Raw genomic sequence first — 19,864 nt, forward strand, 5'->3', positions numbered from 1 at the left:
AAAAATTACAATTAAATTTTTCTTTGAAACTACTTCTCAGTCTGAAGTTAATGAATTGGTATGTTGTATTACCTTGTGTCCTTAAGATTCACTTTTTGGTTTTTAATTAAAATGTAGCTAATTGAGTGTAAAAGGGAATACTGTGATATTATGAACTCTCTCAGGTTCAAACTGCACCACCTTTCATTCAATAGTTTGAGAAGTCTAACATTTTCCTCTATTTGGGTCGTGGCTTGCCATTAAGGGGTGATGGTGGGTCCCAAAGCCAGACCAGTTTAGAACCACTGCTCCTAAGTGAGCCTTCAGGATTAGACAGAATAAAAGCAAGAAAACAAAGGTCTGCTCAGGACAAATGTTTATCACATATCACATTATTTTCCAGTAACTAATGATAACTAACAGTTTGAAATATATAGAAATCATGAGATTCATCCTGGCATATCCAAATTAGACAACCTGTAGCTTAATTATAAAACTGTTGCTGTTATTTTACACCAGGTATGTTTCCATTATGCCATTGATTTTCAAAGGGTAAGGCGGGGTACACGTACATGAGGTTCGTGCAACAGTGGAAACATAATGATGAACTAATGTTTTGACAGAATGTATTTAACACTTGAACAAATTTGCAGTTATGCTCAGGTATTTGACAGGGACCAAAAGAAAAACAGGCAAGGCTTCAGAGAAAAGCAAGCCAAATAATAATCTTTATATAGAGAGCACTTTTCAAAACATATGTTAGAAAGTTTACAAAAGCAGCATACAAGCACAGATCGTAAAACATCAGGTTCAAAAGAAAAGGTAAAAAACATAAATGTATAAATACAAGTGCTGTGTAAAATATCTGAGTAAAATAAATTAAATGACAGTTATAAAGAAAGTTTAGACTCAGTTAAAATCTGTAAAGGCTATCCGATAAAAGTTTTTTAAGAAGGCACTTAAAACAGTTCAGAGAGTCAGCATACCAGATCTTCTAAGGCAGGTTGTTAGCGCCTCGGAGCCCAGATTGCAAATGCTCTGTCCCCCTTTTTAGCCGCGCCACCCGGCACAGGCTGGTGGGTACCGTTAAGATCAACAGCAATACGTTGGTCCGCAGGTCGGCCTCGTCCATCCCTTTCCAACCGTTGCCGTATTTTCGACGACCCTCACGATTCGTCATCTCCAGGATATTGTTCTCTACCGTCGGTGTGACGAACAGGTAAAACGTCCAGGTCTTGCTCTTGAGGGTCCTCTTCGGGATCAGAGGATTGTTGCTGGGAGAATAGCTGTTCGAGAACCTGTTCTCTGGTGACACGCGCTTGACGAGACATCGTGTCATAGTCAGGGAGAACGGCACACGAAGAAACACACGGTTTCCTTCGGGGGGTCTAATTGACCCCCCGAGAATACAATTGGAATCAGCTGTGGGTCTAAATGACCCAGCAGAGTGCAATAGATGTCATGTGTAGGAAAACATCATTAAGATAAAGGTTTTAGCTTCAATGATGAGGGTAAACATTTTGAAGAATAACTTCAATACTATATGTCAAGCAGTCCTGCTGCTTGAAAGATCATGATCCACCATCAAGATCGGATGCCACTATAGTCCACAGTCATTGTCCACTGCCGCCAGTTAGGATCCATCAGCTGCCACCTCGGTCGTTGTCCACCACCATTACCTGACGCCAAGCTCCTCTTCTGTGGAATCATCTCCCACTTTCAGTTCGGAAGGCAGACACCCTCTGTACGTTTAAGAGTAGGCTTTAAGCCTTCCTTTACAATAAATCTTATAGTTAGAGCCAGTCCAGGCTTGTCTTGGATCTGCTCTTAATTATGCTGCTGTAGGTCTCAGTGTCGGGGGAAACATGACACATGGAGCTTCTCTTCCCAGCTTCTCCTTCCTCTTCTCCCATCAAAGAAATTGATATATCATCAAAACATGTAACTGACTTGACTTTTCCCCCCGGAGTCCCTTTGCCTTATTGGCTGCGGCCACATCGTGGATTATGATCGTGAAATGCAAATTTGAGATATTGATCGTAATGGCAAATCCTGTACCCTGCTGGCTGATCGTGATAATAATGGCGGATCCTGTGTCCTGCTGGCTTATCGTGATAATAATGGTGGATCCGGTATCGTGCTGGCTGATCGTGATAATAATGGCAGATCCTGCATCGTGTTGGAATCTGATAGTGGTGGTAGACCACGATCGAAGTGGCAGCTGATGGTGGATCATGATTGCGGACTATGTTGGCATCCGATCGTGATGGTTGATCCTGATGTGGTGGATGCTGACCATGGACTATGATTACGACAAGACTGCTTGTTATACAATATGTCTACTCAGATACCCTACCATTACTGACAATAATCAATCAATTCATTGACCTTCTGTCAGGTTCCGTCAGTTTAGTTTGTGTATTTCTGCCTCTGTGTTTTCTGTTTCCTGTTTTATTTTGTAGTCTCTGTTCCTTGTGGGTGGTTTCTGTCTTCACTTCCTGTCTTGGTGATTGTGTTTCTAACTCTGCATGTGTTGCACCTGTGGCCAATTACCCCTGCCTTCCCTGTGTGTATTTCAGCCTTTGTCCTTCCCCTTGTCCGCTGTCGGGTTGTCTGTTTTTCAAGCTTTGTTCCATGTTGCGGTTCTCGCTGTGTTCCATGTTGCTGTTTTTCCTGCTGTGTTTTTGGTGCTTTCCTGTCCTGCGTTCCTGCCATGTCCTGTTCTCCTGAGTCTAGTAAGCTTCCTTGTGTTTTTGTCTTCTTGTTCTAGTTCATGTCTTTTCAGTGTTTCAATTCCTTTAGTGATTGTTTTGCGTTTTGTTAAGTTAAAGTCTCTTTTTGTATTAAAGAGACCTTTTGTTATATACCTCTGCTACTGGGTCCATCTCCTTTCCTCAAATCGTGACACCTTCCATTATGCTACAAACTGATTATTCTAATCAAAGCTGTAAATACCCTTATCTTTCTGATGTTCTCCATTACACGTGGCATCTATTGCACTTCTGTCCGTCCTGGGAGAGGGATCCCTCTCATGTGGCTCTCTCTGAGGTTTCTACCTTCTTTCTACGTTATTTTCATGATATTGATTATGCTGGTATTATTGGTTACAAGGGAATCAGGGCATACATACACACACGTACATAATGTAGATAATCAGAAATATACATTAATAATTGGAAAAAACAACTGTGCTGACTGTCTTATTTGTCTCAGGTTTTAGTGAATTGACAGCATTCCTGTGAACCAAGAAAAGGCCAAGTGTTGATACTAAAAATGAATTAAATATCGAGTATATTTTATTCTGTTAACAAGGTCAGGGAAAGTATCCGCAATAAATACATCAACAAACAAAACTACAGTCTTCTTTTATGACTGCATAATTGTCATTAAAAAGGAGTTCGTCAGGCAAGAGAATAACACTAGAAAATTCCTCCTGCTGAGGAATGGGTGCCTAGAATTTGCCGGTTCCAGACTAAATCATTTTTTGGGGGGGGAAGAGAGACAGACTGTGTCAATTTGAGAGCGAGAGAGAGACTGGCTGGAATAAAAGAAAGAAAGAGAGAGAGAGACAGACCCATATATATATATAGATAGATATATAGATATATAGATATAGATAGAGAGAGAGAGAGACTTGATCAGTAGGTGGCGCTATCAGTAACACTGCATACACACTCATAGGTCTCTTCAGGTAAGGAATCTGATGAAGTGTGTGCGATTTGAGACCGATTGCTAAAACTTCATTTTCACACTGACCACTAGGTGGCACTATCCCTATCAATGATTACACCCTAATATATCTGTTCAGGTCGGGCATCTGATGAAGTGTGTCCAATTTGGGGCCGATTGCTCAAACTTCATTTTCAGACCAACCACTAGGTGACGCTATCACTTAGTATGTATGCAGTAATAGTCTTGACTTGATCAGGTCAGGGCTCTGATCATGTGACCGGATTCTGGGGGTGATTGCTAAAACTTAATTTTAACACTGACCACTAGGTGGCGCTTTGACTATCACTTCATACACACTATTACAGGAAACCGATGAGGAGCCAATCACAAAGTTGTTCAAATCATTGAGAGTTGTATGTTTAAAGAGTTCAATAGTCCCCTTCTGAAAAACAATGTTTAAGACCTGACCTCACCTGGATTTGAACACTCCACCTCTTGGTCGCTATCCCTCTTCTCTACCAACTGAACTACCTACAGTGTTTTCTAACTCCTGTGAAATGTAATTATAAATAATCCACTGTCTCCTTTCCCCCTCTGGCCCCCCTCCTCACTAACGACACACCTGTGACACAGAGTGACAGATTGGACCTGAGGAGAAGGTCCCGAACAAAATGCTCTAATTCAAAATCTATAACTCCTGTCCGTGAAATGAAAACACCGTGAGAATCACAAGGCTTGGACGAACAAGTACATATTATCTATATTATTATTTAGAGCCAAAAAATGAGGCCATGCGAGCAGTTTAGAAACGTACTTCTCATTTCATAAATCACCTCCGAAAAAGTACATTGACTTCAATTGAGCAGATTTATTTCCACACTCTAGCACCGTCATCAAACAAATACTTGTTACTCAACAACTGTAAGTCCTATCTGGAAAATGATCTTAAATCACAAGAGTTTACACTACAACCAGATATATTTTTTTAGTCGTGAGGGCTAAGAAATGGAGCCGTGGGAGCGATTTACGTTTTATTTTTCAGTTTTAATCTTTTCAGAAAAATCTTCAGAATTAACATGGGGCTCCAATGGGAGAAGGATCCGGAAATAATTCCTCGATTTCTCGATGCGGGTATAAGCACAGGTCCGATAGATTTGAGATTGACATGTCTGCGAAGGAAACAAATCATGTCTGAGGACCTCCGTTTGGGGATTTGAGAGCAGTTTTAGTGACTAAGCTTATCAGAATAAAATTCTGATAAGCTTTTTGAGAAGCTGCAAGAGGTCACATGCCGTATGTATTTGCATTTTACCCCCACAACAGATGTGAACACCCTTCGTCACCAACTATTCTGTGCTAGAAGTGGCGAAGTAGACTCCAGTCAACTCCCACCGTGTGAGGATTGCCTCTTCATGCATGCAATGCGTGCTAACTATCAGGCTGCAATATGGAGGCGGTCTCTGAAGACCCAACCCTCCGTGCCGGATTCAAAGGAGAGTGGGTGGACCACAGACGATGATGGGAAGCTGGCGATTGAGTGGATGAGTGGCTCACCAGCACCCGATGCAGTGTTGCAGTTGCTCACCTGCAAGTGCATGAGGTCATGCAAACTGCCAGAGTGCACATGTCTCACCAATGGCACTGAAGTGCACAGATATCAATCAATCAATCAAATTTTATTTGTAAGTCTTCAAGATTAAAGATTAAAGTCTCTAGCAGCATTTGATGAGGGTAAACATCCCGAAGGACAACCCCAACATGACATGCCAAGCAGTCCATGGTCAGCAACCAGCAGGACCACGATCCACCATCCAGACCAGAACGCCACTCCAGTGCTCAGTCACCGCCGCGGTCTTGGTCCAACGCCCGTACCCGATGCCAACGCGACACTGGGTCCGCCACCACCACCACGATCAGCCCACACAACACAGAATCCGCCACACTGGGTCCACCACCACGACCCCCGGTGCGCGATCAACAAACCGCAATCCATGGTGCGGCCACAGAGGCCCTGGATCTGCTGGGTGATAAAGCAAAGGGATTCCGGGGGAAGGGGGATAGGGATAGAGAAGAGGAAGGAGAAGCTGTAAAAAGAAGCTCTGTGTGTCATGTGTCATAAAATAGAACAAGTAACGTTCTGCCGCACTAATTAGCTCTAACTATAAGCTTTATCAAAAAGGAAGGTTTTGAGCCTACTCTTAAACGAACAGATGTTGTCTGCCTCCCGAACTGAAAGTGGTAGTTTATTCCACAGCAGAGGAGCTTGATGGCTAAAAGCTCTGGCTCCTACTCTACTTTTAGAGACTTTAGGGACGACAAGTAGGCCTAAATTCTGGGAGCGGAGTGCTCTAGTGGGTTCCCAGTGAGGAAGAGCCCATTGTCGAGTTAACTGACTCAGATGATGGGGACTGAGTCCTAGATTGAGGGTGTGGACCTAATATTTTCCAATATGTACAGTTGTAAAATAACACTACTATTCAAGCCATCAGTATTATTCTTGCATAGAACATGCCAATTGATGTTAAGTGAGCATGGTGTACAAGTGTAGCGTCCTCCAGACATATGCACTTTCAGACCACTAATTAAACAGTTGTACAAGTAATGTGTGTTTTGAAGTACTGGTAATAAGAAAAATAAAACTAAACTATTTTACATGCCACAACATTGATGGCCTGTATCATGTGTAGTTTCATTATAATTATTGTTGCCTAGTGGCCTAGGTTGATTATAAACAAACTAAGGGACTATTATTTAGTTAAATTTAACTTAATGTTGTATTTGAAGAAAAAACCACTAAATATTATTATTTGAAACTGCAAATTTTGCAAAAGTTGACTATATATCCTTATAAAAATGATAATGTGAACTGTTCCAGTACATAGGAGGCCATTAAAAGTATTGATTGGTGGGTTTATTTCAAAGGAGACGAGATAATAGTATAATGGTACAGTTAAACAAGATGACTGGAGAATTAATATTTCCGCGTTAGCCCGATAGGGTCTCTCTGTTCAAGAGATAATAACCACTAATAAGCCGCCACTCTGAAATAGTTATCACATTAAAACATAATCTAGGGATGTATAACAATTTAAAAATAGCAACTAGAATTTGCCCACCCAGATGGTACCGATATGTGAAATTTCGGATCTGGGCCCATGGACTATTATTGGAGCACGTAAAGTTATTTCAAGTTAAAAAGTAAAGTCAGTTCCTCTGTGAGGTTCTGATTAGGAGTTCTCTAAGTCTTGTAAGATACGAAAAGGATATGAGATGCACCAAGTGAGTGTTTTCTGAAAATATCACAGAGGTTATATCCTGTCTGTTACCGGATGTCACAACCTAATATGGTCTTATTAATTTTTCTTTGCTCATACAATGTATGCAGGTTAATACAACGTATACAGAATGTAAGAGAGTGCAGACCAAAAGCGTAAAATGCTGGACTATAATTCACACAGGATGTAAGATAATAAGCAAAGCAAGAGGACAGGACATATTTCATGGTTAAAGGTACTTTTCAATATGCATTGCACATCCGCTTGTAGTTTTAAGAACGCACATAAATGGAACATAATTTGACATCTAGCTCAGCCGTTTATGCAGCATATGCGCATATTGACAGGGTGTTCAGATGAGCTGTGTGTGTTGGTGAATGAGCCAGTCTTTACATACTAAAACAGAACTCTAATTCTCCACAAAGCATAAATAATGCCAACAGGTAAATGATAGAGCTGTATGTTCCTCTCTCCAGGTAATCGTCCCTGTATCGTGCTGACAAGCCGTGTCCATCCTGGTGAGTCCAATGCCAGCTGGGTTATGAAGGGGACCCTTGAGTTTCTGTGCAGCAGTGACCTGGTGGCTCAGTGTCTGAGGGAAGCCTTTGTCTTCAAGATCATGCCAATGCTTAACCCGGACGGAGTCATCAATGGCACGTGAGTGTGATAAGAAAACTGGTCTGAAAAAGTATCTCTCACGTTCATACAAATTGTGCTTTAAGCCTTATTTGTTAAGTTGTGTCCACATTTTTATTGTGTACACTGCACAGAGAAAAGTGTTGTTTGATACACATATGTACATTATTTTTCGTCAGTTTGGGACACAACACTGACGGCAAATACTAGTCTGGATCAGCTGGAGGGTTGCTTCAATAATTTTTGAGTCAAAAGTTTTCTGTTACGTACCTGAGAAGTTCAAAGGATAAGGGGAGTTCACCTAAACCTAAACCAGGGAAACAAGTCCAAAGTATAAACACATATAAGGAAAGTATATTGCAACAAAACCATGAAAAACAACAGTAATCAAGTAATATAATAATAAATGTAATAAAATAGATCTATGAAGTGAATGCTTGATAATATCAATCACCTTATTAATATTCACAAATCACAATTTGTGTCATAGGGCCTTCTGAATTTCCCACGGGCTTTCTGAATTTCCCACGGGATTAATAAAGTATCCATCTATCTATCTAACAAGGTGTGACATCCTCTGCCCTTAACCCTCAACAAGAGTAAGGAAAAACTACTAAAAATACAAAATTTAACTAACCCTAACCCAGACCCTTTAACAGGGTAAAAAGAACATAAAAACCTGAGAGAGGGCCACATGTGAGGTATCCCTCTCCCAGGATGGACAGAAGTGCAATTGATGTCATATGTAATGGAGAATGGGTATTTGCAGCATTGATTAGAAAAAAGAGTTTGTAGCATAATGCAAAGTCAATGATTTGACGGATTATTTTGAGTATCTGAGTAGACATATTATCTACAAGCAGTCTTGTTGTATTCCTACTCAATGGTCAGCAGCCACCACAATCAAGATCCACCATCATGATTGGATGCCACCATCAGGATCCACCATCAGCTGCCACCTTAAGCGTGGTTAACCACAACTTTCAGACTCAAACACGATACAGGAGCCGTCATTATTTCCCCATTCAGCTAGCACGATACAGAATCCCCCATTATTAACACGATCTGCCAGCACGATACAGGATTCGCCATTATGACCGCAATCTCTGATTTGCAATCCACCATCATATCCACGATGTGGCCACAGCCTCGGCCCTGGATCTGGCGAAAAAAAGGAATAGGGACTCCGGGGAAGAAGTCAAGTCGGTAACATGTATTGATGAGATGTTAATTTCTTTGATTTGATAAGATGGGAGAAGAGGAAGGAGAAGCTGGGAAGAGAAGCTCCATGTGTCATGTTTCCACCGACACTAAGACCTACGGCAGCATAACTAAGAGAAGATCCAAGAAAAGCCAGGACTGGCTCTAACTATAAGCTTTATCCTAAAGGAAGTTTTTAAACCTACTTTTAAACGTACAGATGGTGTCTGCCTCCCGAACTGAAAGTCGGAAATGATTCCATAGGAGAAGAGCTTTATAGTTGAAAGCTCTGGCTTCTACTCTACTCTTAGAGACTTTATGGACGACAAGTAAGTCTGAATCCTTGGAATGCAGTGTTCTAGAGGGGGGATATGGTACGATCAGCTCTTTGAGGTATAATGGTGCCATATTATTAAGGGCCTTGAAGGTGAGGACGAGAATTTTAAATTATTTTCTAGATTTAATCGGAAGCCAGTGTAGTGAAGCTAATACAGGAGAAATGTTGTCTCGTTTCTTGGTTCTTGTCAGGACATGTGCTGCAACATTTTGGACAAGCTGCACACTTGCCTGACCGTTTCATTGGAAGCAAGGGCAATCTTTTGTAGCTCAGCTATATCAATAGATAATGTATCTCTAAGTTCTTTAGGGCCAAGTATTATAACCTCTGTTTTTCTGAGTTTAATAATAGAAAATTGCCGGTCATCCTGTTTTTTATGTCCTTGAGACATCCTTGGAGTTTAGTTAATTGATTACACAGTTCTGGTTTTATTGAAAAGTATAACAGGATGTCATAGCATAGCAGTTAAAATGTATAGTGTCTGTCCTGATAATGTTTGATAGTGGAAGCATATATAATGACAATAGAATTGGGCCGAGCACAGAACCCTGGGGAATAGCGTGGGTAACTTTGGTGTGCATAGATTACTCATCATTCATTTATAGAAGGGGTTTAGTTTGATTACAGCTAGTATTAATCAATCAATCATCAATCAAATTTTATTTGTATAGCCCATATTCACAAATTACAATTCATCTCATAGGGCTTTAACAGGGTGTGGCATCCTCTGTCCTTAACCCTCAGCAAGAGTAAGGAAAAACTACTAAAAACCCTTTTAACAGGGTAAAAATATGTAGAAACCTCAGAGAGAGCCACATGTGAGGGATCCCTCTCCCAGGACGGACAGAAGTGCAATAGATGCCACGTGCAGGAAAACATCATCAATAATCAAAGTCTCTAGCAGCATTTGATGAGGGTAGACATCCCGAAGGACAACCCCAACATGACATGCCAAGCAGTCCCGCTGCAAGCACAGTCCATGCTCAGCAACCATCTAGACCACGATCCACCATCCAGACCAGACGCCACTCCAGTCCTCAGTCACCGTCCACCGCCGCCCACCAGGACCCATCACAAGCCACCACCGCGGTCCTGGTCCACCGCCCGTGCCCAATGCCAACGCGACACAGGGTCCGCCACCAGCACCACGATCAGCCCAGTATCCGGCACAATGGATCCACCACCGCGACCCCCGGTGTACGATCCACAAACCGGAATCCATGGTGCGGCCACAGAGGCCCTGGATCTGCGGGTGATAAAGCAAAGGGATTCCGGGGAAGGGGGATAGGGATGGAGAAGAGGAAGGAGAAGCTGGAAAGAGAAGCTCCGTGTGTCATGTGTCATAAAATAGAACAAGTAACGTTCTGGCGCACTAATTAGCTCTAACTATAAGCTTTATCAAAAAGGAAGGTTTTGAGTCTACTCTTAAATGAAAAGATGGTATCTGCCTCCCGAACTGAAAGTGGTAGATTATTCCACAGCCGAGGGGCTTGATGGCTAAAAGCTCTGGCTCCTACTCTTTTTTTAGAGAATTTAGGGACGACAAGTAGGCTTGAATTCTGGGAGCGGAGTGCTCTAGCGGGTTTATAAGGTACTAACAGCTCTTTAAGGTAAAAAGGCGCCATATTAGTAAGGGCCTTGAAGGTGAGGAGGAGAATTTTAAATTCTATTCTAGATTTAACTGGAAGCCAGTGTAGCGACGCTAGTACTGGAGAAATGTGCTCTCTTCTCTTTGTTCTCGTCAGGACACGTGCTGCGGCATTTTGGACAAGCTGTAGAGTCTTTAACGACTTACTGCTGGAGCCTGATAATAATGAATTACAATAGTCCAGTCTCGATGTAACAAAGGCGTGGACTAGTTTTTCTGCATCTTTTTGGGAAAGGACATGTCTAATTTTGGAAATATTACGTAAGTGGAAAAAAGCGGTCCTAGAAATTTGTTTTAAGTGAGAATTAAAGGATAAATCAGGATCAAAGATCACTCCCAAGTTCCTGACTGTTTCATTGGAAGCAAGGGCAATGTCGTCTAGCGCAGCTATATCATTAGATAATGCATCTCTAAGGTGTTTGGGGCCAAGTATTATAACCTCTGTTTTGTCTGAGTTTAATAAGAGAAAATTGCGGGTCATCCAGGTTTTTATGTCCTTGAGACATGTTCGAAGTTTAGTTAATTGATTACTTTGTTCAGGTTTTATTGACAAATATAACTGGGTGTCATCCGCATAGCAGTGGAAATTTACCGAGTGTGTCCTGATAATGTTTCCTAGTGGAAGCATATATAATGAGAATAAAATTGGGCCGAGCACAGAGCCCTGTGGAACACCATGGTTAACTTTGGTGCGCACAGATGACTCATCATTAATTTGCACAAATTGGGAGCGATCAGAAAAATATGATTTAAACCAGTTAAGGGCGGTTCCATTAATGTTAATTAACTGTTTGAGTCTTTGTAATAAAATTTGATGGTCAATTGTGTCGAATGCTGCACTGAGATCTAACAGAACGAGGACAGACACAAGTCCCTGATCTGAGGCTATTAAAAGGTCATTAGTGACTTTTGCCAAGGCTGTCTCTGTACTGTGATTGGCTCTAAACCCCGATTGAAAGTCTTCATATATATTATTTTCCCGGAGAAACTCACACAGCTGATTGGCAACAACTTTTTCTAAGATTTTTGAGATGAAGGGGAGATTAGATATTGGTCTGTAATTGGCTAAAACCTCTGGGTCTAGGGTGGGTTTTTTGAGTAGGGGTTTGATGACAGCTATTTTAAAAGACTGTGGTACATAACCTGATGATAATGACAGATTGATGATGTTAAGTAACGAACTATCAATTAGGGGCAGAATTTCTTTAAGTAATTTGGTAGGAATGGGATCTAAGATACAGGTTGTTGGTTTAGAACCTGAGATTAATTTGGTAAACTGATCACGATGATCAGAGAGAAGCTGTCTAAGTAATGGGTAGGATTCTCAGCCGTTTCTGAGATCTCTGTTGTTGGGAGGGTATTAGTGCCAATTGAGGGCAGGAGATGGTTGATTTTATTTCTAATAGTTTGAATTTTATCATTAAAAAAGGTCATAAAGATATTGCTCTTTAGGGATGGAGGGATACTGGGTTCGGTGGAGGTGTGACTCTCTGTCAGTCTGGCTACAGTGCTGAAGAGAAACCTGGGGTTGTTTTTATTCTCTTCTATTAGTTTTGAATAGTAGGCGGCTCTTGCTTTGTGGAGAGCCTTTTTATATTCTTTAACACTATTCTTCCAGTCTATTAGGTTTTCAACATGGTTGCTGGAGCGCCACTTCCTTTCTAGTTTTCTTGATAATTGTTTTAACTCATTTGTCTGGGAATTATACCACGGAGCTAATTTACTATGTTTGACATTTTTCTTTTTTAGAGGCGCTATTGAGTCTAATGTTAATCGTAATGAGTCTGCAGAGCTATCGACGAGGTGGTCGATCTCAATGGAGCTCAGGGTTTTAAAGAATTTGTTGTTTATATCTACTGCTAATACGGGTTTAAATGTAATTGGGATTATTTCCTTAAATTTAGCTACAGCACTATCAGGTAGACATCTAGAAAATGAATTTTTTATTAGTGGCATATATTCAGTTATTGAAAAATCAAAGGTTATTAAATTATGGTCTGATAGAACTGGATTGCGCGGAAGTACTGTTAAATTTTCAATTCCGACACCGTACGATAATACAAGGTCAAGTGTGTGGTTACCACAATGAGTAGGTTTGTGCACACACTGACTGAAACCAATAGAGTCTAGTATTGAAATAAATGCTACGCTATGGCAATCTTTATTATTATCAACATGAATATTAAAGTCACCAACAATAATAATTTTATCGGTCTTTAGGACTAAGTTTGATAAAAACTCAGGGAATTCCTTTAAAAATTCAGTATAAGCCCTGGGAGCACGGTAAACTACGGCAAATATGATTGGCTGTTGGTGGATCCTGGATTGGCGTGGAAGACTAAGAACCAGACATTCAAATGATTTGTAGCTGAGTTTAGGTTTAGGATTAATTGATAGACTGGAGTTAAAAATAGCAGCAACTCCACCTCCTCGCCCAATTTCTCTAGGAACCTGTGAATTGATATGACTGGGGGGAGTAGATTCATTTAGACTGACATATTCATCAGGATGCAGCCACGTCTCAGTGAGGGACAGTAAATCTATGTTGTAATCGGAGACTATTTCATTAACTAAAAGAGCTTTTTTTTCCAGTGATCTAATGTTTAAAAGACCACATTTAAAAGTCTGGGTTTCCTGTAATGTTTCAGAGGTTGTTTTTATTTGTATTAAATTTTTGTGTGGAGTTCTCGCTCTGTTATTGTTTAATTTCAATAATTTAATCGGACGGTGAACAGACACAATCTCTATGGGGTTTTGTGATTGATCCAGAGGGAGCGCAGAGAAGTGTTTAGCACTGCAGCTCTGCTTCCTGGTCCCAACTATGGGTTGTCATGTAATAGACTGAGTAATATTCCTAGATAAGAGAGCTGCTCCATCCCAAGTGGGATGAACGCCGTCTCTCCTAACAAGACCAGGTTTTGTTGAAAAAGTTAGCCAATTATCTATAAAGCCCACGCCGTTTACAGGACACCACCTCGACAGCCAGCGGTTAAAAGACAACATGCGGCTAAACATGTCATCACCTGTTGTATTTGGGAGCGGGCCAGAGAAAACTACTTTGTCCGACATCGTTTTAGCAAAAGCACACACGGACTCAACATTAACTTTAGTGATCTCCGACATGCGAAGCCGGGAGTCGTTGCTGCCGACGTGAATTACGATTTTATTGTATTTACCTTTTTTAGTTTTAGCCATTAACTTAAGTTTAGATTCGATGTCGCCGGCTCTGGCCCCTGGGATACAATTAACTATAGTCGCTGGTGTCGCTAACCTAACGTTTCTCAGAACCGAGTCGCCAATAATCAGAGTTTGTTTATCAGCGGGTGCCTCGCTGAGTGGAGCGAATCTATTTGAGACGTGAGCTGGTGGCTCTTTAATCGTGGGCTTTTTAAGTCTAGCACTATGCCCCCTCCGGGTTGTCACCCAGCTGCCCTGGGCTCCCGGCTGCACGGGACTAGTCTGGGGACTGCTAGTTAAGGCTAAGCCACGTGATAAGCTAGGTGGCTCCGCGGCTAGCGGGAGCCGGCTAACTACAGCTAACGGAGTTTCTAAACTGCTGAGCCGAGCTTCTAAGTCGCTAAGCCGAGCCTCCATCGCTATCAACACACTACATTTATTGCATGTACCACTACTGTTAAGGGAGGCAGAGGAGTAAGTAAACATAAGACACTCGGAGCAAGAGAGAGCAGTGGAGACAGGGAGAGAGAGAAGACATCGCTGCTATAGAGCTACGAGGGTGAGCTCAAACAGAACACAGAATCACTAAGCACGATAGAGTAAGGGTTGGTATGTGCGAGTGTTTAACTACAGACCGGTGATTTTAGCCGTAGTGCTACAGAGAAACAGTTGTGTTTTTAGCAGCGGAGCTAATTCGCAGAGCGACCACCACCAGTGGCAAGAAAACAGGAAATGACGCAGCACGCTTACCGTAATGACGTCAGCTGTCCCAATTACCCAATTATTAAGGACTGTGGTTCATATCCTGATAATAATGAGATGTTGATTGTGTTCAGTAAAGTACTATTTATCAGGGGTAGAATTTCTTCAATTAATTTGGTAGGAATGGGATCTAAGATACAAGTTGTAAGTTTAGAAGATGTGATTATGTTGGACAGCTGATCAAGGGGTTATCAGATAGAAGCTGTCTAAATAATTGGTACGTTTCTATAAAAGAACAGTAACCATAAGAAATAAGACTATGGTTGGCAAGATGGCGTCGTAGTGGGAACACCTCGCCTGTTGAGCTCCGGTGAGGTTCACTGAAATATCCATCTAAAATACGTTTTCACCTGGTGAAACGTTATAAGCGAGCGTAGGAGTAGGTCTATAATGAGCCTGGATGAATATTTTCTGAGAATGCCTCGGTCCAGACCCAAGAAAAATACTGCTTCGGAGGAGCATGCTAGCGACGCTATGGAGCCTGCTGCGGTTGAACCCGAATATGCTAACGAGGTGGAAGCCGCTGCCGAGGTCGAGGAACCCGGGAGCGCTGTTAACCCAAGTATTCTTCTGGCTTTGAGCAAGATAACTGACAACATTACAAAGTCATTGGATGTTAAAGTTAACACTGTGCTCGCTGCTATACGCGAACAAACATCTCAGATCCAGGCTTTGGCAACGCGGGTCGGTGATGCCGAGACACGGATCTCCGGCGTGGAAGACACAACGGACGTGTTGCAAGCCAAAGCTGGACCGCGCTCACCGCTCCCTAGCACCGAGGCCGGGCACTAACCAGCGCGCCAGACCCATCATCATGAAACTTCACAACTTCGCTGATAAACAATGAGTGATGGCTGCAGCCCGGCGCCTTGGTGCGGAGCCGAACCAGCCAGCGGACAGGATCAGAGTTTCCTTCTTCAATGATTACTCAGCGGCGTTGGCCAGGAAACGCAAGGCTTTTGACGAGGTGAAGGGCTGTCTGAGGAGGAAGAACGTGGAATATGCCCTTCTATACCCCGCCCCGCTGAGGCTGTCTGTCAACGGTGTGGTGAAGAGATTCGGCACGCCGGATGCAGCTGCGACTTTCATGGATTCGCTGCCCTAAATCTCTGTAACCACCGGACTATCCCTTTTCTTTAACATTGCGCCTGGACTGTGTCATATGTGAGTATCTGACAAATTCAGGCGTGTGTGACTAAGCCCCTTTCCTTTCCTACTGCTTATAATCAACCAGGTGAAATGTTCTACTTCACCGTGTTCTTGGCGGACAGTAGTGTATTTATGTCTATGAGTAGGCGCGTGTCAAGCGCATGTCGCACCTGTCGGCTCTCAGCCGCAGGCAGGAGAAGGAAGGTTTTTCCCTACATGTTTAGTAAGGTCGTTGCCAAAATTCTATTTTTGAATGTTTTGTTGTACAGCTCTTTGTTTTTTCTTTCTTTATTTGCTCATTTTTTCTCTTACCCAGTGTGTGGTGGGTCTCTTGGCTCAATATGCTTTGTATGATACATGAATAATACCAATAATGAATAAGCTGCGAGTATGTACCTGGAATGTACGGGGTGTCCACAGCCCTATTAAGCGGAGAAAAATAATTACATGTCTAAAGAAGGATGATATGGCCTCTCCATCACCACCATTGCTCTAAATTGCCTTCTTACCAGGGATGCAAAGAGGAAAATGAAATATACCTTTTATGAGCAAGGAGATAAAGCAGGCAAATGTCTGGCCTATTATGTTAAGAAGCGTGCAGAGTCCCAAACTACTGCAGCTGTATCTGATAAAGATGGCCATAAGGTATACGAAAATAAACTGATAAATAACTGTTTTAAGAATTTTTACAAAAACCTATACTCTTCCGAACAAGCTCCAGAGGGAGAGCAAATAATGGACATTTTCTTTGCTCAATTGGAGTTTCCAAATTTGTCAGAAGAGCATAAGACTGCCCTTAATAGTTCCATAACTAAAACTGAAATGCTTAAAGCTATTAATAAATTACAAAATGGAAAGTCACCAGGACCTGACGGCTTCTGTTGTGAATTTTATAAACAGTTCCAAAATATTCTTGTAGATCCTCTTCTTGATATGTTCAATCACTCCTTCACTACAGGAGAATTTCCACGGACACTGAAGGAGGCCAATATATCCTTAATTTTAAAGAAGGGGAAGTGTTCTGACTCTTGCGGATCCTACAGGCCCATAGCACTCCTAAATGTGGATGGGAAGCTGCTCTCTAAATTCTTGGCCTCTTGTTTATAAAATCTTTTACCTATACTGGTAAAGGAAGATCAGACAGGTTTTGTAAGGGGTCGGAATTCAGCTACCAATGTTAGACGTTTGTTGAATGCTATCGTAGCTTTTAAGCAGGAGTCTATTAATGGTCTGGTGCTTTCTCTCGATGCAGAGAAGGCATTCGACCGAATTGAATGGTCTTTCCTACTGTATACACTGGGTAAATTTGGTTTGGGGGAGAACTTTATAAAATGGGTCAAGATTATTTATACTAGACCACAGGCGGCAGTGTTGACTAATGGACTCAGGTCTGAATACTTCAATACTCACAGCGGGGTGATGCAGGGCTGCCCTCTATCGTCCCTCTTATTCGCTTTGGCCATAGAGCCACTTGCTGAGGCCATAAGGGTGACACCCATAATACGCAGTTTAGAGATTGGACAGCTGTGTCACAAAATAACCCTATACGCTGATGATGTTCTAATTCTTCTGACTGACCCTGAAACATCTGTACCAGGTCTTATGTGATTGACAGTTTCAGTTGTTTTTCTGGTTATAAGATCAACCTGGCTAAATCAGAGGCTATGCCCCTTGGTACCCTTTCAACAATACCAACTACTGTACCTTCATTTCTACGGTGGCCCTGAAAGCTCAACGAACGGCAACTTAACAAAACACATGCAAGTTGACAAAACACCTGCAAAAAGAGAAAAGCGCTGCAAATACCGGAACGAGCTGCAAATAGAGAAACGCGCAGCAAATACCGTAACGCGTTGCAAAAAGCCAAACGCGCAGCAAGAAGCCAAACGCGCAGCAAGAAGCCAAACGCGCAGCAAGAAGAGGCCACAACACAACGGAAGTGTTTCCAGGGGACAGCTAAAAGTGATGGACACTGCTGCCACAAAAACGTCCAATACACCATAGAAATTCGGTTCCACACAGGGTTCGGCCACCCGCGGCTCTTCGGCCCCTCTGCAGTGGCTGTACAGTACAATGTTGTGCATATGTTTAGCGAACGCTGAACTTAACGAATCAGTTTTCATATTATTAACGTAACGATGAACGTGAGTGAACGTCACGTACATTTTTTAAATCATCACCGTATCACCGTATCAGGCCATCATGAAATACCAGGTGTGTGTGTGTGTGTGTGTGTGTGTGTGTGTGTGTGTGTGTGTGTGTGTGTGTGTGTGTGTGTGTGTGTGTGTGTGTGTGTGTGTGTGTGTGTGTGTGTGTGTGTGTGTGTGTGTGTGTGTGTGTGTGTGTGTGTGTCAGTGTGTGTGTGTGTGTGTGTGTCAGTGTGTGTGTGTGTGTCACACACACACTCGCCCGCTCCTGGTATTTCATGATGGCCTGATACGGTGATGATTTAAAAAATGTACGTGACGTTCACGCACGTTCATCGTTACGTTCACGTTAATAATATGAAAACTGATTCGTTAAGTTCAGCGTTCGCTAAACATATGCACAACATTGTACTGTACAGCCACTGCAGAGGGGCCGAAGAGCCGCGGGTGGCCGAACCCTGTGTGGAACCGAATTTCTATGGTGTATTGGACGTTTTTGTGGCAGCAGTGTCCATCACTTTTAGCTGTCCCCTGGAAACACTTCCGTTGTGTTGTGGCCTCTTCTTGCTGCGCGTTTGGCTTCTTGCTGCGCGTTTGGCTTTTTGCAACGCGTTACGGTATTTGCTGCGCGTTTCTCTATTTGCAGCTCGTTCCGGTATTTGCAGCGCTTTTCTCTTTTTGCAGGTGTTTTGTCAACTTGCATGTGTTTTGTTAAGTTGCCGTTCGTTGAGCTTTCAGGGCCACCGTACATTTCCTTTCAAATGGTCTCCCAATGGGTTTATGTACTTAGGGATCTTCATCACACCATCCTTTGATCAATTATATATTGCCAACTTTGCACTCTTATTTTGTAAAATTAAGCAGGACCTAGAGCGATGGATGTCACTTCCTGTTTCCTGGCTAGGACGCATTGCCCTGGTCAAAATTAATGTGTTGCCTAGGTTATTGTATCCTATCCAAATGATTCCTGTTTTGTTTTCTATAAGGGTGTTGAAGGTGTATTGGGATTTTTAATACATAACACACGACAAACAATTATCTTCTGGTTCATACAATTCATACCTAGCTGCGGCTAGGGGCCAGAGCACCCTCGTCACTTAGTCAGACTTGGGTCAATGGCTCAGAACAATGGAATCACATTTGATTTATACTAAATAAGCCCCTCCTTTCACAGAGGTAGAATGTCCATCCAATCAGCTCTCTGCGTGTTGTCTTCAGGCTTAGATTTGGTCACCTTCAATCTGAATGAGGACCCCTTCGAAGTCTCACTACACATTTAGATCAGGCCTCTGCTGAGACTCAAACCTGTTTCTCTCAGTGAAACCCCCGTTGTCGCAGACCCCCTTGTCTGCGCCGTTTAAACACCTATGGTCACTCAGTTGCAGACAGTAAGATAGCCCCTGCTGTGAAAACCCTTTTGTTTCAGCAGCTGGCTCAGGAGTCTCCAGCCAATACAGATCAGCACAGAATGTCACCAGTCTAACTGCAGAAAACATTCTATCAACAACATTCTATATATATATACTTGTCCATCTTTCATTAAACTTATCTAAATACAAAATGTCCCATTCACAAAGGATATACAGTGCCTTGCATAAGTATTCACCCCCTTTGGACTTTTCTACATTTTGTCATGGTATAACCACAGATTAAAATTGATTTCATCGTGAGGTTATGTAATGGACCAACACAAAATAGTGCATCATTTGGAAGTGGGGGGAAATATTACATGGATTTCACAATTATTTACAAATAAAAATCTGAAAAGTGTTGAGTGCATATGTATTCACCCCCTTTACTGTGAAACCCCTAACAAAGATCTGGTGCGACCAATTGCATTCACAAGTCACATTTGCAAGTCACATAATTAGTAAATAGGGTC

General features: G+C 42.3%; 1 protein-coding gene across 1 annotated transcript in view; it reads left to right on the forward strand.

The window, feature by feature from the left end:
* LOC128444811 (cytosolic carboxypeptidase 4) overlaps positions 1-19,864 on the forward strand; it is a 193,896-nt gene that overhangs the window by 122,724 nt on the left and 51,308 nt on the right. Inside the window, exon 21 of the mRNA XM_053427466.1 lies at positions 7,403-7,583. Within this exon, the coding sequence (XP_053283441.1) occupies positions 7,403-7,583 (181 nt within the window). The remainder of the gene's footprint in view (positions 1-7,402; positions 7,584-19,864) is intronic.

The sequence above is a fragment of the Pleuronectes platessa genome, chromosome 7 (assembly GCF_947347685.1).
Source record: "Pleuronectes platessa chromosome 7, fPlePla1.1, whole genome shotgun sequence".
Lineage (NCBI taxonomy): Eukaryota > Metazoa > Chordata > Actinopteri > Pleuronectiformes > Pleuronectidae > Pleuronectes > Pleuronectes platessa.